Source organism: Camelus ferus, chromosome 23, assembly GCF_009834535.1.
Source record: "Camelus ferus isolate YT-003-E chromosome 23, BCGSAC_Cfer_1.0, whole genome shotgun sequence".
Lineage (NCBI taxonomy): Eukaryota > Metazoa > Chordata > Mammalia > Artiodactyla > Camelidae > Camelus > Camelus ferus.
This window is the reverse complement of record NC_045718.1, coordinates 18,101,916-18,126,187: the sequence shown is the minus strand read 5'-3', so window position 1 is coordinate 18,126,187 and position 24,272 is coordinate 18,101,916. Positions and strand designations below refer to the sequence as shown.

Genomic DNA, 24,272 nt, shown 5'->3' with positions numbered 1-24,272 from the left:
GGAGCTGTGGGCTGGTTTGGACTTGCCCTTAACAAAGACTTTGGGGGCAGAGAGGAGAGCAGGACCAGGTCAAGGCAGACCCAGGCCGGCCCCCGATCCCACCCCATCCCCACACCCACCCTGCCAGGCACCCAGGCCGCACTCAGACTCCTCTCTTCACTGTGCAGTTTGATACAATCTGGAAAACGCATTAAACATTACACAGAGTAGTTGACGCGTAATTAATAAAGTACAGATTTTGGCTGGAAGCCTCAACTTAAAATAGCACCGTGGCTGTGGGGGGAGCAAGGCGGGGGGAGAGAGGCTCAGAAGGATGTCATGTGACTAGGACCAAAACCATTATCTCTGCGGATAACAGGGTCACTTCTCTATGAAATTAGGGAGGGAGGAGAAAGATAACGATTATATATTTTTATTAATAAGGGTGAGACCTGGGCTCAGAGAGGCGAAATGTCTTGCCTGGGACACTTGCGTGTCCCAGGACAGAGTCAGGGACCTGAGCCTGCGCCAGCACCTCTGACACTTGTCTGCGCTCAGGTAGAAGTCCACCTTTCCTGTATCACCAAGCCACAGCCTGCACATTCCAGGGCTGTTTTTAATTTGAGAAGTGTTTTAATGGCGTTTTGAGACAGCCTGTTCCCTCGCCGATTCTCCAGAGAAGCTGGAGGGAGCTTTGTATCTTCTTTGAAGAAGGAAAAAAAAAAAGGCCTTTTCTTCTGCCAGCATGTTCAGAGAGCCCTTTGCTGCAGTTCACCAGCCTTGTGGTGTGAGGCGAGAGGTGAGGAAGGGGCTTGAAGAAGCAGAGGGAAAGGGGAGGAAAGGCTTCTGTGGTTAATTCAAATGCCTGGCCTTGGGGGCTGTCTCGACTGAAGCTGGAGCCCCTCTGCTCTCTGCCAGCCCATCCCAAGCCAGGTTTCTGAAGCAAAATGCAAATTTCAGCCCAACTAATCAACCCTGACGGGGTAGCATCACCTCGAGCCTGCCAGTCATTGACAAACGACCCAAGGCAGACCTGAGAGATGAGGAGTGCCAGCCCCAGGCAGAGGAGACCTCCATGGAAGTTTCTGGAAACTTCAAAATTGAAATCACCATTGAGCAGAACCTTGACATCAAACGGGAAACTGAGGCAGGCAGGAAGTCCCAATGGAATCTCCTCCTCTCTTACAACACTTCCTTCCTCTCGCTACCAGGCAGAAATGAACTTGACCTTCTTGTTTAAACACCAGTGAATGGGTGAGGGCGTGTGGAAGTCTATTATCCTATGGGACCCTGAAGGCCCTCTGTGAGAATAATTAATCATTAATTATGTGACATAAGGAAAATTCACTGGCTTCTATGGCATGACCTGTATTGCATTTGTTTCTGTATCCCCAAAGCATAAGCACTACTCTTGGCATGTAGAAGACGTTCAAAAATGTTTGTAGCCATTTTTGTAAGTCATGAAAAACGTTTATGGTCAAGTCTTTGCTCCATAACCTCCCAGAGCCTCAGTATATTCGCCTGTAGGATGGGGATAAAGAGAGCTTGCCTTTCCTCCAGGCTGCTGAGTGGATTGAATGAGAAGCCGTTGTTAGTCTGGGAGCCAGGCAACAGCACAATGCTATCTGGCTGCCTTGTCCCGCCTGGTTCTGGTTCTCCGTTCTTCCCCCCACGCCTGGGTCAGAGCCAGCTAGACTGATCAGGCAACCAGAGAGACACAAGGAGTTTCTGCCCTCTACCCCCAGGCTCCTTGCAAGCACCTTGCTCTTAAATACCTAGAACTTAACCCAGAACCGTATACAGCTACTTCTTCCCAGGGGGACATGGGTCAAAGGTCCAGAGCTAGAGGCCCAGCCATCAGCCAGATTCCTAGCTCTAACCCTTTCTGCTTCTAGAGGGTTTTGTGCTAACGAAGGAGAGGAGGGGCGGAGAAGAAACACGCTATCTCTGGTGCCGAGGGAGGGAGGGGGAGGCTGGCGGAAAGGCAGGTTGGGTTTCAGCGGCATTCCATAGCAGGCTTTTGCTGTGCAGTGGAATCAGAGCTGAGGGAGCTGCGGACCAGAGGAGCCTCAGAGCCGACTGTGGGCAAACCCGACAGCCCATATGGAATCCATCCATGGCCTGCCTCCCTCCCTCCCCCATGCCGTGAGCTCACTGGAGGAGCCACCGGGGAAGCCGGGCCAAGCGCCCTAATGGGCAGGCTAGGCGAATCCCACAGGTGCCAGCCTGCAGGCCCCTGTTGCTCCCTCCCAGCTCTGAAAGCATAGGTCCCCCACGCACACCAGCCCCCACAGTCAGCTCCTGCCCCTTCCTCTTAGAACCAGAATGAGCTGACCTCGTGGCTCCAAGGAGCACAGAAGACAGGAGGAGGCGCCTCAGCGTGCTGACCAGATCCAGGTTCTTCTGGCCTGGGAGCGCGAGCCCCGTTCCACATCAGGAAGAAGCCCAGATGGGCATCAAGGCAGCTCTGGGCTTTCAGAATCCTCACAGCCGTTGACTGTCAGGATCTCAAATCTCCTCGGATAGTCTGGTGTCCCAAACTTCCCATCACTCCAATATCCTTCATGCCCAGACTCTCACAGCAGACAGATCCAGAGTGGGAAGACCTGGCATTGTGCAAAGAACAAGGACAACCAGTCGCCTGCAGCCTGGGATTTTATCCTCGGCTCTGCTGTGGTGGTTTGCTTTTGACCTTCAGGGAGTCACTGGCTTTCTCAGGGACTCAGTTTCCTCTTCTATAATAGGACACCTGCCCCTGCTGGATGATCATACAGGAAAATTTGGATAACAGAATCCAAAACGAAGTACCATACTGCCCAAGCACATGCTCTTCAGAGCAGTTGATAACACAGTGCCACTCACAGCAACAAGTACCAGGCTTGACTGGGAGGCTCGGGCCCCCAGGGCGCCTCGTCCTCTGCCTCTCTGAGGCACCCTCCCAAAGCCTGTAGGAGGGAGAATTTATTTCCTTGTTTTCCTGGCATCTTCCCGACTCCCTGGGTCAGTAGGCGTCATGGTGGCTTTGTTGTCACCCACTGTATTCGATTAACCTTTGACCAACATCCAGCCAGCATGGGGGGGTGGACACCTGTGGGGCTCTCCCCTTCTCACATGCAGAGACCCATACTCCCCTGCATGAGCAAGAAGGAGGAATAGCTCCCCCACCGAAACCCCCGCCCACCGGGAATGCCCTCAGCCTGGTGAACTGGAGGTAGAGCTCACCATAGAAAAGATCCTGAAATCTAAGAAAAATTACCCATTTGTTGGAGAGCCTGACGAGGTCGGAGGAAGCTCAGACCACCTGGAGGGAACCAGACCCTCTTGCCCACTACAAATCTCTTTTAACAACAAACTTTGAGAACAGCCTGTTTTCCCAGGGCAGCTTCCTGTATAGTGTTTGCAGAATCCGTCTGTCCAAAATCCCTCTCCAAACACGAGGTTTCCTGCCCAGCACTGGCAATCAGAGAGCTAATTATCTGGGATTAGAGATGGGATGGGGGGCTCCCATTTAATTACAGGAAAAAATTAACCCAGCTGATGTTGGCAAGGCCGCTGGGATTAGAACTGAAGTCCAGGTTTGAAAGCCAGTCAGTTTGGAAGGTGGGAGCGCCCAGTGCTCCCACCTAGTGTCTTCTGCTCTTGGCTGTCTCTGGAGTCCCTGAGATGAGGGTAGCAGGACAGGACGGCTCAAGGAGCTTCTCTCCTGGGGATCTGGGAGAGAGATGTGTGTTAGAGAGAAGCAAGGGGAGAGGCAGAGACACAGCACAGAGAAAAACACAGAGAGGTAATAGACACACAGAGAAACGGGAATTGACAGGAGAAACACAAGGAAAGGAGGGAGAAAGAGATGGGCAAGTGGGAAGTAAAAGGAGATTGCTGGTGAAAGTGGACTGAGGGACACATTTTAGAGACCATTTCTGTCCCAGTTCCTATGGGCTTGGATTTCTGTCACTTTCCCTTTCAAGGGGAGAAAAAACAGAAAGGCAGCAGAAGCAGGCGTCCTTCCTGCCTTCTTCCTTTCCCTCTTCCCTCTCTCCTCCTTCTGGTGCCGAAACACCGACCCAGTTTTGCCACACACAGCGCAGGTGACGAATGCATTCAGCCTGGTCGGGGGACAAGGATGGGGTGGGAGCGTGGACTCCACTGGGCTCCTAGTGATCTGGAGTCTCTTTTGTGGTCCAAAGATGGGGCTTCTTGCCAGTGCTTGCCTCGTCTCTTAGGAGAGGAATCTCCTGGCTCAAAGAAGCATTCATTCATTAACTTACTTATTCATTTTTCTGTTTTACAAATAGTTAGAGAGCAGTATTAGGGGCCAGACCTATAGCTGATCTATGGACTTTCATTAGCCCAGTAGAATGCAAATTGAACTCTGCCTCTTATGTTATGAGTGATATATCCCCACTTCTTCCCTCTTTTCCAACACCTCACATACACTTAAACCATACTGGGAGTAATCCAGAAACACCCCCACCCCCACCCCAGCCAGCTCCTGCTGACAGAGACAAAGGATCTGAGCACACAGTTCAAAGACCTGAGAATACGTCAAGGTAGCATACAACGGAAGGCAAATTTGTGCAGTGCAGAGTATATGAGTGCATGAGCATAGTTATTTATATGTATTTCTATCCCACTTCTTTCCAAATAAAGAATTAGGTGATGTATAAAAGATATGGCAAACATATATAATGAAAACCAGCATGGAACTAGAAAATTCAACCCACAAGGGAGGAGTGGGAATAATATGCTAAGAATAAAACCAATAGAGGCACCAGCACCCAGCATCAAATTTGGCCTGAGTATCCTGGCAGCCAAATCAAAAAGGGAAATGAGATGAACTAGAAATCCTTAGTCTCCGATAGAATTATACCTATTTCTTTAAGAGAGACAGTTCCCAGACATTACATTCTAGAAGTGATTTATCATGTGAGCCCTTGTACAGAAATTAGGACAAAAGTTTGACATCAAAATCAGAAGCATCTTTTGTATGACAATTTCTTATATTAACTTCCACTAAAATGCCAAGGCTGTAATGTCCATGTAACAATCATCATTCCACGAGTTACTCTCATGTAGTAATCAACAATAATAAGCAAGTAGATAAGGCTGTTAAGGAAAGGGAAGCTTACTGGTGAAGCTTTTGTGGTCCAAGTCCATGGCTTTCTGGAGCTCTAACGTGATTCAAAGATAGAATGCATTATTGCAAGCACCCTTTGTGCTTGGTGCTGTTAGAAGTTGAATAAAATAGATTTAGCTTCTACATCTGGGAATTTATAATTTTTGTTGGCACTTCTATAGGGACTCAGACAGCAGAAAAGAGCATTAAAATGATAGGCAGTGAGATGTGAACGTCATACACAAGGTGAAAGTGCGTGCATTTTGGGGAGGCATGTGGCTTAATAAAAGATTGTATTCATCAAACTGACCCAGGGTCCAATCTCTCTCTACCACTTACTGGCTCTGTGACCTCAGGCAAGTTACCTGACCTCTCTGAGCTGCAGTTTCTTCATCAGTGAAATGAGTCTGGGGGATTGAAATAGATATTTTGTGTAAGCGCCTGGTGCCCCATCCAACACACCATATGTGCTCAGTTAATAGCAACTGGTGCTCTGTTCCAGCATTGCTAAAGAAGGTGCCACTCTTAGGGAGGGGAGGGGAGCCACACGTAAGGTGAGAAGACTGAGCCGTTCTCTGATCCTCGCCAGGGTGGCTAGGGACCCATAGCCCCTCCTGAGAAATCCTCTCCAAGCCATCAGTTTCCTAACGGTTGGGACCATCTGAAGCAATTCTGCAGATGCTCCAACCTCCTCTCTCTCTCAGGCGGTCCCAGAATTCTCTCTCTCTGCTCTGTTTCTGTCACAATGTGACTCGGAGATCCATGACTACCCCTCTCCCCTTTCCCTCACCTGTTTTCTGTCCTCTTTGGAAACACCCCAGACTTGGAGTTTGCTCTCCTGCTAAGTCAGCAAAGGAAGGTCCCCCTTCCCATGTAAGGAAGGCCCACCTTTCCCTGGCCAGCCCCGTGGTGGTCTCACCATACCTCGACCCTCAGGGGCCCCCCTCTGCTCATCACGATGAGGTTCAGGTGTCAGGTAGGATGAGGGTCAATACCTCTTACATCTCCTCGAGTCATCCTTGTCCAGATTGGATGCCACTCAGCCCTAGGCAGCTCTAGATAACAGCAAGGTGGGTGAGGGCGGGAAGCCAGTGATGCTGCCCTGCCCACCCCACCGCACCTCCCTGACAACCGGGTACCCAGAGCTCCCCTGAGCTGCAGAGCTGGGCGGGAAGAGAGAGGCAGGACCGGAGCAGCCCAATGTTGGGCCGGTGGCCAGGCAGGCGCCAGGTGGGGCCTTAAGACACACCCCTTTTGCCCAGCCTCCCCGACCCCGCTTTTTTGCCGCTTCTCTGGTACTTTCCAGCTCACTGCCAGATTGTCAAAAGCTATGAGAGGCAAAGTGCTGTTCAGTTAATGATCCCAGTCCCTGGAGAGGTGGCGCGCTCTTTTAAGAGAAAAAAAAAATAGAGAGGAGTGGGGGTGTGGGAGGGGCAGGAGAGGGGGCTGCTTTAGTGCTTTACACAAAAGCTAAGCTGTAGCTCCTTCTAGCTCTTTTTAAGGAGCAGATTAGAAGAGGGGAGGTTTGCCCCGAGTGGCCTTCTCTCTGCGGGGAAAAGCCTGGAGCCGCCCCCTCCCTCATGTCTTCTTCACAAAGTAAAAAGGGTCTGAATCAGAAGGCTGCCATCCTCTTGGCCCCAGTGGCCTCAGCCCTCCGTGTCCCCAGCACAGGCCCTGTGGAGACCCGGGCACCACCATTCCTTCGTGCTCAGAGAGGTTGCCCTCAAAAGGAGGCTGCAGACTCCCACAAAGCAGAGCGCTCCTGCTGCTCCCCCTTCCCCAGCTGCTCCCTCAGAAAGGGCCCTAGAGTGGGGGCGACTGACAGCCCCAGTGGACCCCTGAGGAATTCCCTCCCAGCCTGGTTTTCCTCCTCAGTCTGGTCCCACCCAAGAGCAAATCAGTCAAAAACGCTTCACCTCCACGCAGCCCTTCCCAGGGAGCATTCCAAGTGCTTTCACGTTCCGTATGTCATTTGCTTCCAGCACAGCCTTGTCATGTAGGCAGTGCTGTCTTTTACAAGTTTTGCAGATGAAGAAAGCGAGAATTACCTCCCTTGCGTGGCCTCCACGCCAGCCAGTTAAGACATCAGCCCCGACTGGATGGTCACCACCTATCAGAAGGGAAGACTGAAAGGGTGGGGCCCGAAAGATCTAGAAAGGAAACCGAAAATCCTATGAGGAGGCTGCCGTTTTCACAGAGGCGAGCCTGATGGGCTCTTTAATTTCCGTCATCCCTCCAAGTGTGATCTGCCTTTAGGGGGGACTTTTTAAAGTTATTTTGTTTCCTCTTATCCCTAGAACAGTTCCCTGCTTCTTGATCCCTGTTGTCTGCTCACATCCTCATGCAAAGAATCCCATCGGATGCAGAAATGCAGCCACTCCTTGGGTGCCGTGGTGTGTGGCTGCCCAGAGTCCTGGAGCACGTAGCCTCCTGGGTGGTGGGAGCCTCTCAGGGTCCGGAGGATGGGCGGGGGCAGGAAAAGAAGAGTGGGGGCTGCATTTTGCTGATGGTTGAGCCCACTGGATGTCCTGCTAAAGCTCAGAGAAAAGGCAGTACGAGGATTGCTCCGCACAAGGCCAAGCCCGGCTTCCCTCCTTCACCCCCCTAACCTCCCCCCCACCCCGCCCCAGCGAACTCCTGGCACCTGCTGCTGTACCCAGCCACCAGCAGGGGCTGCGTGCTGGCACTGTGCCTGGCAGCTGTGGGGCGTCAGCACAGGAGGGGGCGGACACCGAGGAGAAGCAGGTGTCCAGCCCGAGAGAAAGAGGTGACCAGGAAGGGTCTCTGAGCAGCAATGCCAGGGCGTGCAGCTAGAGTCCATGTCAGATGGAGCAGATCAGACAATCCTGGCTCACCACCCCCGCCCCATCCCACCTTGATTAGACTGATCTGGCCCCAGAAGAACAGCAATGAATTAATTAAGGGTCTGTTGTCATGAAGCAGCTCATTATTAAAGTCCCTCTCCCGGGAGGGGAGATGGGGAAAGGTGTGAAGACGACAGCTATTCAAACAGAATCTTTTAAAAGAGCTAGACCCTCCCTTAGCTGTCTGTTCTGCCCTTGGGCTCTGCCAGGAAGTCAGACAGGCCAAAGCCCACAGGGCACCCCTGCACTGCTCTGGCTGCCCCGATTCCTGGGGCTGGAGTGTTCCTGGCCTCCCTTCCCTTCCCTCCTCTGACACTGTTTCTCAGACCCCAACTCTGACCCCATCTTTGTAAACTTCACCCTTGCGCTCCATCTGCCTTTGAGCCATCAGACGTCCAGCTGTGTGGCCCTGGAGTTCCTTTCCTAGCAGCACCTTGAATATTTATGGTACTTTCTTCCTAAGCGCTGTTACCAGTCCAGTAGAAGTGGAAAAGATCATTTCAACAGATGCAAATGTGTATAGCGTGTTTGTGTGCCAAGGCTCTAGAAGATTTGGTTGCACGGGTCAGGGGAAGGGGTATGTGTGGAACAAGATTCTCTCCTTCTCTGCCCTTCTTTTCTAGAGATGAGAAAACAGAGGCCCAACAGAGTTGAGTTGTGGCTCTTCCGTCTACCAGCTCTGTGACCTTGAGGAAGTTCCCTCACCCCTTTGTGCCTCAGTTTCCACATCAATAACATGGGAATAGTGGGGTCATTGTGAGGATTAAATGAGAAAATGTGTGTAAAGTCCGTGGCCTGATGTCTAGCAATAATGGGGATGAAGTAAACGTGAGCTGTGACTCATGTTCCACTCCTGCCCTGTTTCAGCAACAGGAATGCATCCATCCCATCAGCATGTGTCACTGAAGTCCGACTGTAAACAGTAGTACCAAGTACAGGGAGGCACACGAAGCTGTAAGAAACAGTGTCTGCTTTCTAGGAACTTACAGTCTTAGGAAAGACAGCTGCGTGTGTTCACAAGTAACCGTGTCAAGAGACACACGAGGTACTGTGGGGGTTCAAAGGAGGGGTCAACACAGGCTTCGTGGAGGAGGTGGCACTTGGGTTGGGCCTTGAAGGATGGTTAGGATCTAGGAGGTAGAATAAATTGTCGAGCAAAGGCATGAGGACCAAGAACCTAGGGACCTAATTGGAAAATGGCAAGAAGGCCAGGTTAGCTAGACCCCTGAATGACACATGAAATTCTAAATTATCAATAGAGACACCTAAAGGTATTGTGTGTATGTGTGCGTGTGTGTGCGTGTGTGCGTGCACGTGGCTGCATGCAACGCTTTCCTTTTTTTCATATTCCAAAAGTAGTGTATGTTCATCATAAAAAAAAAATAGGAGACTGAGATAAGTGAGAGGAAGAAAATTACAAACACCTGAAATTGAAGGATTTTGCATACAGAAAAGGCAGGATCAAATAAGTGTTTTAAGAAGATTAATCTGGCAGTGTTTGGTGGAACAGATTAGAGCAGGAATATGCTGGAGGCAGGGAGATTTTTCAGGTTATTGCAGTAACACAGATAAGAGGCAATAAAGACTCAGACCTCGTCCATGAGCGATGGGAAGAAAAATACAGCGACGTCGATGTGGTCTCCGTTTCTCTCAGCTACCACGCATTTTCTGCACCGTGGTGTACACATGCCACGTGTGTTTTTTTAAATGACTTTTCCTTTTAAAATCTCCGGGAGTCTTCTGCTTTCAGGCACAAGCCCAGTGTCAGATAGCTGTGTTCACAAATCCAGACCTCCCTTCCCCTCCTTACAGCCCAAAATGCCATCCTCAGTGTTAATGAAAGCGAGAGATTACTGTTTCAGATTATAAAATGTGGCTGCAATTTTAGCCCATTGAAAAGAATGAGTTAATTAAAGAGGGTAATAACCCTCTCAAACGCCCCGCCCTTTGCTCTTTTTCCAACTGCAGGTGGCCTTCTTTGTCACACTGGAGGAGACAGCTATATGACCTATTTTGTACCCCAGGACTTATCTCCAGGGACACCCAGCACTTTTTAGATGTAATTTCTAGTCCCAATGCAGGCATTGTCCTCTTGTTTGACTTGGGGAAAACCAAGGCCCCTGAGGGAGGCCCAGTGAAAGAGACAGAGCCCAGGCTTTGCAGTCAAGCAGCCTCAGCTTGGAGTTCTGCTCGGCCACCTTGCCAGCTGTGTGATCCTGCTCTGGAAACTTCACGTTTCTTATTCTGTGAAATGGGGAAGCCACCACTTAGAGCTTTCAAGGTTATTCACGTGTGCATCTCCAACCTTCTGCACACTAGTTGTCGTGTTCCATAGCTGTTCTATAAATATATTGAAGTAATTGATAAAAGGAGATCAATGATTCAGAAGCCCGGTGTATATCCATTTTCAGGAAGTGCTAGTTTCCTTTGTCCCACCCCCACCCTCCCCACTCCCCAGAAATGGGGCATTTCCAAGCTAACCTTGGGCATATGTTAATATGCCTAATCCTCACCACGTCCTATTTCAGAGGTGAAAAAGGCTGCATCACCTCCACATGGACCCTAAAGGTTGATTCTAAATCATCCCCAGTTCAAAAAGGCTAAGAGGTTTAATTCCATTCTCAAACAGCCAGGGCATCCCTGGGCCAGGTAACCTGGGTGCAATGCCTGGGATAGAGATTCTGAGAGTCCACCATTGCTAAAGCTTTGGGTAAACAGAGATTCAGATTTGGCAGAAGATGCTCATTATTCTTTATGAATTCCTCCTGCCACCCCTCTACGCTTCCCCCCTCCCTCTCCCCAACTCGGTGTGCTCCCTGTGAATTATTGCTTTGCCGCTGCGTGATTTGATTTCATCTGAGGCTGCTTAATGCTTCTGCTGTCCCTCCCTGTGTTTATCTTATTGTTTCCCAGAACAATCAAGTGCTTCCTCCACCCCTGGCAGCTTCATCTCATTCCCGGGGCCTCCTGACCTGCCCAAGTCTTGGGCTGGAGCAGGCTTGAAAGGTGGGGCTAGTCTGGGGCCAGAGCCCCAAGCCCTGGAACTGCCCAGCGTAATTCACCTCCATAAGCTCTTGTCCCTTCCCAGGCCTTGGAGCTCTTGTCCCTTCCCAGGCCTTGGAGCTCCAAGCCCTCCCTGGCCGAGTGAGAACCAGGAGATTGTATTCTGGTGCCTCTAGGCCTTGATGTCATCCTCCCCGGAGGCATAAAGGGAGAGGCCCCCGGGACAGGAGCTGGTGCCCTTGTGAAACACAGTTTGTCCTTAACCACAGGAAGGTGTGAAGAGAGGCTGCTCCTGGCCAATCTGTGGGCCACTGGCTCGTGATTGCCTTGCTGTCTACCCCTGGCTGATGAGGAACAAAAAAACCACGATTTATGGGGGATGTGTATAGCGGAGCAGTAGAGCACATGCTTAGCATACACGAGGTCCTGGGTTCAATCCCCAGTACCTCCCTTAAAAAAAAAAAAAAAAAAACAGATTAAAAAAAAAATAGTCAATGAAGCCATGATTTAGAAGAGACTGCCACTCCAGCCAGCCTCCCCAGCCCACCCTCCCTAAACACTTACCTCGCTCGGAGTGCGTGCACAGTGAATATACACTCTATCCCCTGTCCTCGTACGCCAGAATTCTCAGGCTGTCCCAAGATGCAGAAGTCCTGAGACGAGTGGTTCCTCTTGGGATCCCCTCCCCACATTCCAGGAGAAAGCACTTCTCCACGGCCTGGCCTTCTGAAATCCAGGAGCCTGTAGCCCCATGTTCCCTGCTGCTAGCCCATCCGCCCCCAACTTAATATCTAGGGCAGATTCCTAACATGCACAGAAATAGAAATAATTGTACATGGAAATGTCAATCTCCAGGGTCAGAGCCCCCATGATTGACCGACAACTCACTGGGGACCAGCTCTGGAGGCATCTGCATGTGTGTGGGAGGATGTGTGTATGTGTGTGCGTGCGCGCATGCAAGGGGGCTCAAAGTTCAGTACATCATGGTGACTGCCTTCCTTCTCATGGACAGGAAGGGCCCTTTGCTTTGGTTTCCCTCTTCTCCCCTGACTCAATACAACCCACAGGCCAAGTTTTCCAGGCTCCTGTGTCCCTCTCCAATTATTCAAGCACTTAGGGGCAGGCTCCCAGCCCTCCTCCAGGGAGCCTCGGCCCTCTGGACTGTGACTGCGTGGTTAGGTAACATCGGCCCAGCTCAGGGTTGGAGGAAGGGTGGGCAGGGCTGTGAGCCAGAGGCACTCTGGAAGTTGCTGCTGCTTCGGTGTGTGTAGTGTGTGTGTGTATGCACGCCGTGTAGTGTGTACAGGATAGAGGGAGGGAGACTCTCAGAGACAGAATTTACCAAAGACTTCAATCTATAAATAATTCGGGTCATGAAGCGCTACAAAAATAAACTTCAGCCTGAATCCTCGCCCTGGCTAAATGCACAGCTGCAGATACACTCCTCATTAACTCACTTCCAAGTTCAGTCTGAGCAGTACCAGGCTTCCTCCACCTTTCCCCCCTTTAAAGGTCTCCCGGCGCGCGCGCGCGCACACACACACACCTGTGCACACACACATACTCATACACCATGCAAGCCCAGTGTCCTGAGGCAGAGATAAAATCAAATTAAAAAGGCCTCCTCCATAATGAATTTTAGGACATAAGTTGACAAGACCTGCTGAAATTATTGTTGAGCCCTCAGTGATGACATCTCAAAAGCCTCACCGCCTCCAAATACTCAGGTCTGACAAACCAACTTTCCGAGAAATCTGGGCTTGTACATAACAATAACCCTTTTATATTACATTGCACTTTTTTTTAAAAAATTGAAGTCAGTTTACAATGTTGTGTCAATTTCTGGTGTCAATTTCTGGTGTACAGCATAATGTTTCAGTCATATATATTCATATTCTTTTTCATTATAAGTTACTATAGGTTATTGAATATAGTAAGATTTCTGAAGAACTCACGGTTACACTCCTGTTTTTCAGTTTCGGTATCACCCCCTCCAGGAAGCCCTCCCCTCAGTCCAGATGAGGCGCTGCTCTGCCCTGCATGTCGGCCTGCCTGGGATTCCCATGCAAACCTCCTGTCGCTGGGGGTAGCCCGTGTGTTTATTTCTGCTTTGCTGGGGCTTCTTTCTCGCTGTGTCCCCGACTCTTAGCACAGGCCTGGCTCACAGGAGGCGTGTCCTGAATGAATTTTGGACAGTACTGAAATTCATAGCTAATAATTCGCTGCATTCTCACAACATCCTGTTTGAGCTCTAAGGACAGAAGTTACCGCTCTTATTTGGCGGCTACGGAAACTATTACACAAACAAGTGAAGCGACTTGCCTGAAGTCACATAGCCAGTTAATGAGAAAGCCGGGATTAGATCCCAGCCCTGCAGACACAAACCAGTGCCTCCCTCTGGGTGGTGATGCCACTAAAACCAATCTGTTTCCTACTGAGAGGCTCAAGAAGAAGATTCCTGAGATCCCCAATTCTACTGGTCTTTAGCAGCTCCTGCAAAAAATCCTACTAGTACTATTACCACTACTAATACTATTACTACCAACAATACTAATAATTAAGTGATACTAGAGTGTCAAACGCCAAGCAAAAGCTCCGATAATTTAAGGGCACCTAGAGAAGAAATTGATGCATAAGGAAAAGAGTTTGGAGGGACCTGCAGGTAAGCTAGTTAATTGGATTTGCTGATTTGAATTGGATAGTCAAGTGGAGAGGCTGTCATTAATTTCTGTACAGACCTAGCTGTGATTTCAAGGAAAGCTACTAATAGGATTACTGTGTCATTCTCATTTCAGAGAGGCCCCTCCCACCCGGAGGACCAGACAGTAAATCTCCCCTGGGTGTCACCTCACATCCTCCTGCCCCAGAGCCAGCCCTTATACACTGACTTTTAGCCTCCCAGCATGGTCCCCACAAATTAGATTCTGAGTTTTTTGTTGGCTCTAGGAAATAGGTGATTGTCGCATGATGGCCTTGGGGTCTGAAAGAGGAAGAGTAGCTAAGAAGAGGATTTGGACCCTCATCTAACCATCTACTCTGTTCTCGGCTGCAGGGAACAGCTATGTTGGCCCACTACCATCCTCTCATAAGAGAGCCACGGAGTGGCAGAGAAATCGGGCTCTATGTGGGAAGTCCAGCTCTGCCACCCTTTAGCTGTGTGATGGTGGGAAAGTCACCTAACTCTGTGTGCCTCAAATTTCCAATCTGTACAATGGGATCATAATAATATTTACCTCAGCGGTTTTTGTAAGGCTCAAATGAGTTCATTTCTGTTACGTACTTTCAACCACACCTAGCACTTTATAAAAGCAGTGGAAGTGGTAGCTATTATTAAATTCTTGAGGCAGATAGGGTCTTTTGAAAACCCATCAAGTCCATCCTTCAGATAGGGCCACATTTAACCACGAAGCAAAAGAAGTCATCCTGTGTTCAAAACCCTCCTGAGAAGGAGGTTACAGTCTCCTGCAGTTACCCGCCTGAGAGTCGGGACTCCTCACAACAGAAATTCTTACTCGAGCTAGCCTAACTCTCCTTGTGCAATGGTTTAGACACATGTTGTCCTTTGCCTGTCTCTGTAAAGACTGTCACCCTCCGTTGTAGCATACTGTCAGTCTTATTCCACCTGCCGAGCCTTGACCAAGCAAAATGGCTTCACTCCCTTCTGCACATCCCCTGAGGTCAACCCCTTCCACGCTGAAGTGACTGGCTTCCTTCTGTCCACATCACCTCCCCGCTCTGCCCCATCTCCAGGCTCCTCCTCTGCCTGGTTGGATGCCTGGCTGGAGCCCCTGCCACTTGGTCTGATAATGCCCTTCTCTTGGATTGTATTCATGGCTTATTTCAGTGTATTGTTGTCCTTGTGGTCATTGTCACCTGGCCCTGGGGACACAAGCCTAAAAGCTGAAGAGAGCTCACTTTGTGGGACACCACAGAATAGACTCAATCTGCTGGATTTTAAAAACCTGCTTTTGTCTGGGACTCCGTGACAATCCCCCACTGCCTCTAACCTGTGTCTGGCAAGGGGGCCAACCCTGAAACTCCAAACTTCCCAACAAGACAGAGAAAGATGGGGACTCGTGCACTTGAATGGCAGTAGGTCCCTTCTCCCTCCTCAGTCACGGGCATTCTCATCATCAGCTGTGTGCTTTCCTCTGGACCACACCGGCTGGGGTTGGTGGGGGCCCCGGGTCCGCCCCTGGCCGGCTGTGTCCAAAAACAGAAGAGCTCGGATGAGATGGGCTCCTAAGCCCTGCAGCCCCAGCAGCTTTCATAAGTCTATGATCCTCCTGTGATGGGACGGAGCAGATTACTTCTTCCTGTTATTCAGAGAGGAAAACTGAGGCTCAGGGAGATGTGGTAACTGACCGTAAAAGTATACCGTTAGGCAGAAATCAAGCCCAGACAAGAACAGAGTCAGAGCAGAAACTCGGGAACCCTGAGTCCCGCTTTGGGGTGTTACCTGGACGGAGCAGAGGGAATTAGGGAAAAGAAAGATCTCTGCCATCCAGATGGCCGCCCCTGCCTTCTGCCTGCCAGCCCTGCCCCACAGCATCCCCTTTGAGCCCCTGGCCTCCTGGCCCCCTTCTCCATCTTCTCTGTACCCCCGTCAGGATCGTGGGCAGTTCCACCAGCTCGGGGCAGATAGCGCAGAGTGAGGGAGTAAGCGGGGAGGCGCAGGTTCCTCGGGAAATACTGCTCTTCTCTCCAGGGATTTAGACTGAATGAAATAGGATAGCTTAGTTCGGGTTCAGCACCAAGAAGATTTTCTGTTCTGGTTTAGTTTGAGCTCTGACGTTTGAGAGTTATGCAGGTTTGATTCTGGTTTCAACTGGTTTCTTAAAAGACTGGGATTGCAGACAGAAAAAAAAAAATGTTTAGGTCTCTTATTCAAAAAACAGTTAATGGTTGGGATTAGTCCTAACTGGGATGTAGCAGAGTGTGTGATGATAAATTGTCTTCCGTTCAGTACAGCTCCATCCTGGCCATAGGTACCACCTACTCCTGGGGACCACAAAGTGAGGGTCAGGCATGGCTCTGCTCCTTCTGACTGTGTCAGGGTTTGCCGGAGATCCAAGCAAGTGTCAAGGATCTTGGGGAGGAAACTGCTTGGCCTGGCAGAGGGTTAACTGGCTTCCCCAGGCAGGGAGATCCTGGGCCGGCCCTGGGGTGGGAGGGTGGTTCTGCAGCTCTTGGGGCTGAGCCAGTGTCTGGAGGAGACTTAAACATCCCTAGAGAGGAGCAGCTGTCACAGGAAGGGTGGCAAGAGACACTGGGACATTTCTCCTTCCGAAGAGAAAGCAGAGCCTGAACGCCCCATCTTATGGAAACAGAATACTGAGGTCAAGCCAACCAGAAGTCATGACTGTCATATCCCCTCTAGGTTTTGCAATAGCCTGGGAACTTTTGTGGCTAAAGGCTGCTACGCTTCTAGAAGGGTTTCATAGAAATTTCGGATCTGTCCATCTAAGAGAGAATGTCAGAAGGTTAAGGGGAGCATTTTAATTGTGGGGCGTTTTCCCAGACTGAGACCCTTGCTGTCCTCTCTGCTTGAGTCCATCATGAGATCTGCTCCCAGGCGGAGGGCAGTAGCCTCAGCCCCACACCGTTCTTGCTGACCCCAGCGTCTCCCTCCACCCTATGAGAATGAATTAAATGGCCTCCTGACCCCTCCCCTGGAAGGAGGGGATTTAGTTACAGTTGCCAAGGCAACGTCTTGGGACAGCAGGAAGCCACTAGCTAGGCAGGAAAAGGTCAAAAGAGGAGCTTGGGGAAAAGGAGAGTCCAACCCACAGGGGAGTTACTAGGGTATGAATGGCTGAGAGCAGAGTTTTTTTTTTGATCCCACTGAGGTTTCCTCCTCATCTTCAAGCCCAGAGCTCCCATGTCACCCAGCACAACAGATAAGGAGAACCTGGTACCTCTGACTCTCCCTCTGCTCCAGTGTTCCCACCTCTGGGGTATAGGCACAGGGCCTTAGGCAGGAATCTGCTGTTTCTGCCAGTAGGAACTCCAGAACCACTGTGCCCCACCCCACACTGGGCCCGAGGTCTGCTCCTCACCCATTCCAGTCCAGCCCAACCCAACAGGCACAGATCAGGCCTGGCTCAGGCCCCTCAAGTACGCAGATTCTCAGGAGGGTAGAAAAATTTGAACGGAAGCACTGGTCCTGCTCTCCCAACTCTGCAATCAGTAATGCTCTTGGTCCTCCCCGCTCAGCCAATAAAAACTGAAAAGGCATCCATCCATCCTTCCATGTTTACTGTGGCATCAGGCACCACGTTTGGCCCTCGCGATGAATAAGTCATGGTCCTTGCTCTCAGAAGCTCTCTGTGCGGTGGGAGAAATGGGCAGAGGGAAGGAGCTGGTTAGAAGTACAAGGGAGAAATCAAAGGGAATAGGAGGAGAAGGCTTCATCTTCAAATCGTCCAGAGAAAATTGTCTTTTGACCTCTCTTTGATTTAGCACTAAAGAGTCCACTGTCCTTTATCAGTTGGTTCATGGTTCGTGTCCTTTCGACAAGCATTTCTCAAGCATTCCCTTTTATCCATCACCAGCTATGTTCCCAGCCCCATTCTAGTCCTCAGAGGTTAGTCCTCAGAGAAATAGAAAACATGCCTGCCTTCAAAATGTTGGCGGACTTAACGCACACGTAAGGCAATTACAGAACAATTTAAGTAGGTAGTCAATACGCGTTAGCTAGTATATGTACAATGAACGAGTCAATTGATTATAATCTTGGGACAAAATGTCTGGTGGAAAAAAAAAAGCCATCAGGGTGAGGAGGAATTAGTGTGGTGGAGAGATTGGGAAAAGCTTCCTGGGGGAAGTGGGCTTGAGCTCGAGGGGGTTTAGATGGGCAGAGGACCAAGAAACGAGACGGAATCAGCGATACTGGTCAACAGTCAGCTGCTATCTTGGGAACAAGAAACCAAGCCGTTGGGAGCACATTCAAACTAAGGACTCCCTCTCATCACCTTTTTGTATGATGGTAGGGACCTCTCTCCAGTGAGTCTCCGAATTCTCTGAAGAATTTAGACTGGAGGAGCACTTCTCAAACCCCCAGACCAGCAGCCTCCCCACGTCAGCTGGGAATTTGTTACAGATGGAAATTCTCAGGCCTCACTGCCACTGAGTCAGAAACCTCGGGGTGGTGCAGTTTCCCAGGCCCTCCAGGTGGGTCTCAGGGCACGCTGGTTTGAAAACCGCTGGACCACATCAGTGCTCTCAGACCCGGGCCGCTCACTAGGGTCACCTGGGGAGCTTAGAAACCCAAATAAGATGCCAAGGCCCCACGCACAGAGATTCTGATGCCTGGATCCAGCCATGTGTTTGGAAACTCCCAGGATGATTCTAATGTGAGGCCAGGGCTGAGAAGCACCAGACTGGAAGACGTCCAAGCCCTTTCTGATTTCTTATCCTGGGATGGGTTCTGAGATACTGAGCCGGGATTCCTGGCTCACCAAAATCACCGGGTGGATTTGCACACGTTCGAGGGATATGCCGGAGGGCAGAAGGAGCTTTCTGAGATCCTAAAATCTTGAATCTCTTCATGACCAGCTTTTTGACTTTTTGAAGGCTGGTCCCACCACCCTCCCTTACTTGCCGAGACAGAAACACTGTGTGCACAAGCATACACTTAATTGCACACACCCTGATCACACAGTGCTTCAAATATATGTAGACACACACAAGAATAACCCAATGGGGATATTCACATTACACCTGAGGACACACATGCACACACAAATAAACCCACCACAGAAACCCCAGACCCAGCACACTCAGATGGCTTGGGAAAGGATTCCTCTTGGTGGAAACTGGGCTATTGGAATTAAGAGGCACCCCTGGAAAAAAATGTTTTTAATAAAATAAAATAAAAATGAAACAGAAGCCCACCTGTCTTCCCTGTAACCTAGCCTGGCTGAGGGTAGCATTTAGGGGCAGGATGTGGAGATTAGCTTCTATAAACTACCTACTACCTACTCTAGGTAACCCACAGGGGACTGAGCACAGGTGCTGACGATGCCCTTGTTTCTTTTGCAGATTCGAGCTGATGGTCCCCCCCATGGCGGGGTCCAATATGAGATGGTTTCTGTGCTCAAAGACGGGAGCCCCATCCTCCGGGACATGGCCTTCTCCATCGACCAGCGCTACCTGTACATCATGTCTGAGAGGCAGGTAAGTGCCAGCACCTCTCACTCCTTTCCAAAGCCCAGGAGGAGCAGATAACCCGTGACCCTTGTTTTAGAAGCTGTTCCATCGAATAAGAGAGACCCCTGGGCTGGCTGCTCAGGGGTCTTAGCAAGCTTTTGCAGGGAGACAGAGAGGAGCATCTGGGGCCAGCCACTTCCCGGAGCCTCTCTCTGGACCACAGCCCCTGTCTCAGTGCGTGATGAACAGCCCTGCAGGAATGGGCCAGACTGCACGGAGCAGCTCGGTGTGATTAGGAGGTAGATTTACTGCTCCCGGGCCCACAGAGTCTGCTGCTCAAGGGAGCCAAAGAGGTGTAAATAATCCAGGCCTCCAGGCTGGGCTCAGTCCTGGGAGAGACAGACCCGAGATAGGGCCCCAGAAGGAGATAAAAATCTTGGCCTGAATCTTAGACTAACACAGAGTAGAAGCAGGCCAGCTCTGGGCAGCTGCAGCTCTGCCTGCAGAGATGGGGAGCCCTGAGAAACAGACTTCTACCCTCTGCTGGGCAACACCTGAGTGGGTTCCCCACCCTCTTGGGTGGAACGTTATTCCCCTGGAGTTATATTTGCTCTGCATACTTGGGGGCAGAGAGAAAGCAAATGCAGGGAGAGCCATGGTGAAGGGCAAGAGAAGGGGGAAGACAGGGGATTCACCAAATTAATGGAGGTCAGAAAGCAAAGCTTAGACCTTAGGAAAGGATGGCTCTTTCCATTCATTTAGTCAGTGGGTTGACAATTGGTCAGCAGGAGCGGTGGTCTTGGCATTGACTTGAACATGGTAACTTAAGATAAAGGCCCCAAGAGGGGGAAAGGACTGTGAATTTGTCTTGGCACTGAGGACAGTGACTTAGGCCAGACAAAGATGCTGCGCTGGAAGACCAGCTTTCTCAAGGTGCCTCCCCGCTAGGATGTCATTCTCAAAATACCCTGCAAAGATTCCGGGTGTCCTCCATCAACTTCGCCCTCCCAGAATTCTCTTTCCCTCCTTACTTTTTGTATGTATGGATTCTGAATCTGAGGACAAGGGATGAGCAGAGGGAGGAAGGAGGAGGTGAATGGGCACATGACAGCATGAGGGAAGCAGGGATGCAACTCGAACTTGAAAATTACTTCTTGAGAATAGTTTATGCTAATTATATGTAAATTACACCCGGCTCCTCTTGAACCCACCTGTCTTTTTACCTTCTTTCATGTAGATGCTGTGGTTGAGACTAAAATACGGCCCAGATAGGAACTTGGAACCCTAAAAAAAATTACTGGGCATAGATTTTTTGGGGGAAGAACGTACTGGAAAAAATATCAAAATGAATGGCGCTTGGTCACTACTCTTAAGTTACTTACGTGTAACAAGGGAGTGAGACATGTACCCAGATGTCTGTATCATCAGATTGGTGGCTATAAATGTTCTGCCTTTTCTTCTGTTTCTTCTTTGTTTATAGACGAAAGGTTTTTTCTTATACAAAAATGGGAGATGAGCACCATACAAATTCAAACAATACATACAGAAAAGGAAGTAACAGTTCCCCAACCCCCACACCCCAAGATGGTAACACCAGGGTAACACTGGGTGAATACCATTCCAGATGCTTCTGCAGGAATATATATACAGATAGAAGGCTAGGTGAATGGATGGTCCCCTAGACAGGTGCATAAAAGGCTGGCCAGAGGGATCAAACCGACCCACAGTATCCATGATATTTTCCGAAGACATTCTGTGTGGCTGAGGACCGGGCTGGTAACGCTGGGTAAATGCTCTTTCTTGGGCTCTCTGAATCCTATGAAGTGGGAAAGCAGAAACAGCAGATTGAAGTGACCAGTGAGACCTCAGTGGAACTGAGGAGATGCCAAGGCACCTATCTGGACTGCATATCTTTTACTCAAATGAGATGCCTTCTGAAATTGCATTCAAAATGTGACCAAAGGAGAGAGGGCTGGAAGCTGATAAATAGCCTTCGGGGAATATAATGACCTCTCGAAACCGTATCTGATGTCGTCTCTGAGAGCATCAGCTCAGGCTAAACCAAGTGTCCACATAGCTTATTTCTAAATATCCCCTCCTTTGTTCTTACCTTCTGCCTCCGCTGCCCAGTAGTAGCCAGGCATGCTGAGCAGATGTAGGAATAATCTGGGTTTACTGCCATGCAGCTATCTCAGCTGAGAGATTCGTCAAGGGAGCTCCCTGTGCCAGGTGGAGCTGCGATCCGCGGGCAGAGTCAGGGGCCTTGGTGGTACAGCTCTCGGACGCCTGAGAACTGGAGAGCCGCACACTGAGTAGAGTCGGTCCTGGTGACTTCACCGCGGGCTGGGTCCAGGGATGAGGGCCATCCGTCTGAGGCCAAGCAGCTGTGAGTACAGAGTTATCACAGGCAGCTCGGACCTCTTCAAGGAAACAGTTCAATGTGTAGAAGGAGAGTAATCAATGAAAATGAAGTTAGACGACATGGGTTCAAGTCCAGCTTTTGCTGTAACCAGACCTCTGACCCCTCCCAGCTTCAGTTTTCTCCCTTCTACAATCAAGGAGTTGCTTCTCATAATAGGATTGTCTCCAAGGTCCAGGGCTCTGATTTAGAGCCCATCTCAACATTTTAGAGCTGGTGGCCTTAGACAAGTCACTCCAACTCAGTGTGTCTCCCAGGGGCTCGGCTGAAACAGCACACAAGGGATTTCAGTTACACTGCCTCCCACACCACAAATACTCACCGTTGAGTTCCGTAGGGCCTCTTCCAGCTCTCAGCCTTGTGGTCCCAGCACTCAGGAGGGCGGTAATTCAGGAAGAAAGAAATGCCAGCACAGCACTGTCAGCAGCCCCGGGCCGAGTTGGGGGCCTGTGTTCTAGTCTGGGGCCAGCCTTAACCAGCTGGTGACTTAGACCCTTACCTTCTCAGGAACTCAGTTTCCTCAGCTTGAAAGATGGAGATAATAAATCTAACTCTGGAGGCTCTATCAGACCTTAAAGAGACTTGTCTGCAGTCTTGGGGTTGGGGCTCTTCTCCAACCCCCTAAGACGACACCGAAAGCACAGTAAACAGCCTTGAGGTTAGATCAAAAGAGGAACTTTCTGAACGGGAGATTTATGAAGCCATGTGCGCTCTTATGAACTTCTTCCCTGAAGGGTGAACACTGCAGCGAGGCTAGAAATGCTGGCTGGTTGTGGAGAAGCGTATTCCTGTGTTGGGGCAGTGGTTGAAGACTTTGAAGTTCTCTAAAATGACCTAAGACCTTATAAAGCATCGTGGAAATGGGGTTTCCCATCACTTCACTTTACAGCAAATCTCTGGGCTCTCATCCCTGCCTTCACCGTGTCCCCAGATCCTGTCTCTCTGTCCTCCTCCCCCTTTCCCAAATCATGGTACCTGTTGTATCCTCAGTGCCACGTGAAGGTGGAACCAAGTCTCTGGTCTCACGTTTTGCCTGGAGAGGTTTTCAGCCCCACAGAGCTAGAACAAGCCAGTAGAGCTCATAGGAGCATGCTCTCTCTCTCTCTCTCTCTCTTTCTCAGTTAATTAAATGTAATTAAGAAATAGGACTAGTAAGAAGTGTTGGGTCGTTCGTGCCACTGCCTAACAAGTCGATGTTAATGTACTGTTAATAGATCGAAGGCCGGTCAGTCTCAGGGGAACATTTGGGAACTGATTCCCCAATCCTACTAATTTGCCCAGATGCTCCATGGATAGGATGCGTTTCTTCCCTAGAAAATCCACCCCACCTTCCTCAACAGCAAATCGACCAGCAGATGTTACAGGAGGGAATACAGGTCGCTACCACATCCTCAGCATCTAATGGAAGTCAGACAGCGAGTCCAGGGAAACTCAGGCTACGAGCCAAATGAGAAACTGAGCCACAAGATGAAAAGAAACTTGATAGCCCCAGTTTCCACCCAACTTGTCAGACTGGCCACTCCCAGAAAGGGAATATAACTCTGTACTCGTGGTGGATGGGAAAAGAGTATGGGGATGGAAGCAATTATTCTATTTTATACTTTAATTAGTTTGAATTAGCAGAGGGAATAGAGGCATAAAATGATCCAGCGAAGGGTGAAATGGAAAAAGGGAGTCACGGTGGAGAACAGCTCCATGCAGGCTGGAAAGGATGTTGGGAACCACAGAAAGGCTGGCGATGGGGACGTGTGTGTGTGTTTGGGGTGGGTGAGGGCCCAGGATGCTGCTGTCTATTTCGAGGCCTGGAGAGGCAAATAGCACAGTGGTTAAGAGCTGGAGCACAGGAGGCAGACCGACCTCCACTCAATCCATCGCCACGTTCTAGGCATATGGCTTTGAGAAAGTTACTCACTTCTCTCCGCCTCAGTTTCTTCATCTGTATGATGGGCCTAGTAATGGTAACTGTCATGAGGACTGAGAGACTACATATAAATTACCTAGCACTGTGTCAAGACGCAGTCAGTGCTTTCAATCAGTGGTAATGATTATTATCATTATCATGTTGCTGCTAGTAGTAGCATTAGAACTTCTGGGAGCCCAGAGAGAGCTCGAAGCATCTCCACTATAAATCATGGCTGGGGCAGAGATCCCAGTCTCAGGCAAACACCTCCAACCTAATATTCCTGCTTCTCCCTCCCCAGGGATACCTCAGAAAGCTTCTGGCCTGGCCGAATGACAGGCTTCGGCTAAGTCACTCATAATCTGCTATTTATTTTTAAAAATCCAGGAATGTGCCCAGCAGACTAAACAGTCCCACTCCCCTTGATACAGGCGGAGGCAGCCCTGGGCTCATGTGTGAGGCCAGTATTCCAGGCGTCTGTGGTGAAAGGGGAGGGGGACTCTGAGCCCTGGTCACCCCCCAGCGACTTCAGGCCCCTGACTGGCTGCATGTGTGGACGCTGGGCCAGAAAGGGGCTACCCCTGGGGCTTTCCATTTTTGGCTTCTCCAAGTAAGTAAACCAAGTCTCACGCGCATTGTAAAAGGTGGGACTGCCCTTCTCCGAGTAGTGGATGCTCAGACACCAGTTCCGATGCCTGTATGTGTGTCAGTTGTCAACATATTTTCTGGTTATTTATTGCTATGTAGCAAACCACATCAAAACTGAAGGGCGTAAAAAACCACTTTCATATGCTCACAAACTGTGTGAGTCAGGAGTTCAGACAGGGCGCACCGAAGAGGGCT

At 50.1% G+C, this 24,272-nt stretch overlaps 1 protein-coding gene across 1 annotated transcript in view; it reads left to right on the top strand.

Annotated features, from left to right (window-relative positions):
- PLXNA2 (plexin A2) overlaps positions 1 to 24,272 on the top strand; it is a 203,253-nt gene that overhangs the window by 78,714 nt on the left and 100,267 nt on the right. Inside the window, 1 exon segment of the mRNA XM_032467086.1 lies at positions 19,003 to 19,137. Within this exon segment, the coding sequence (XP_032322977.1) occupies positions 19,003 to 19,137 (135 nt within the window).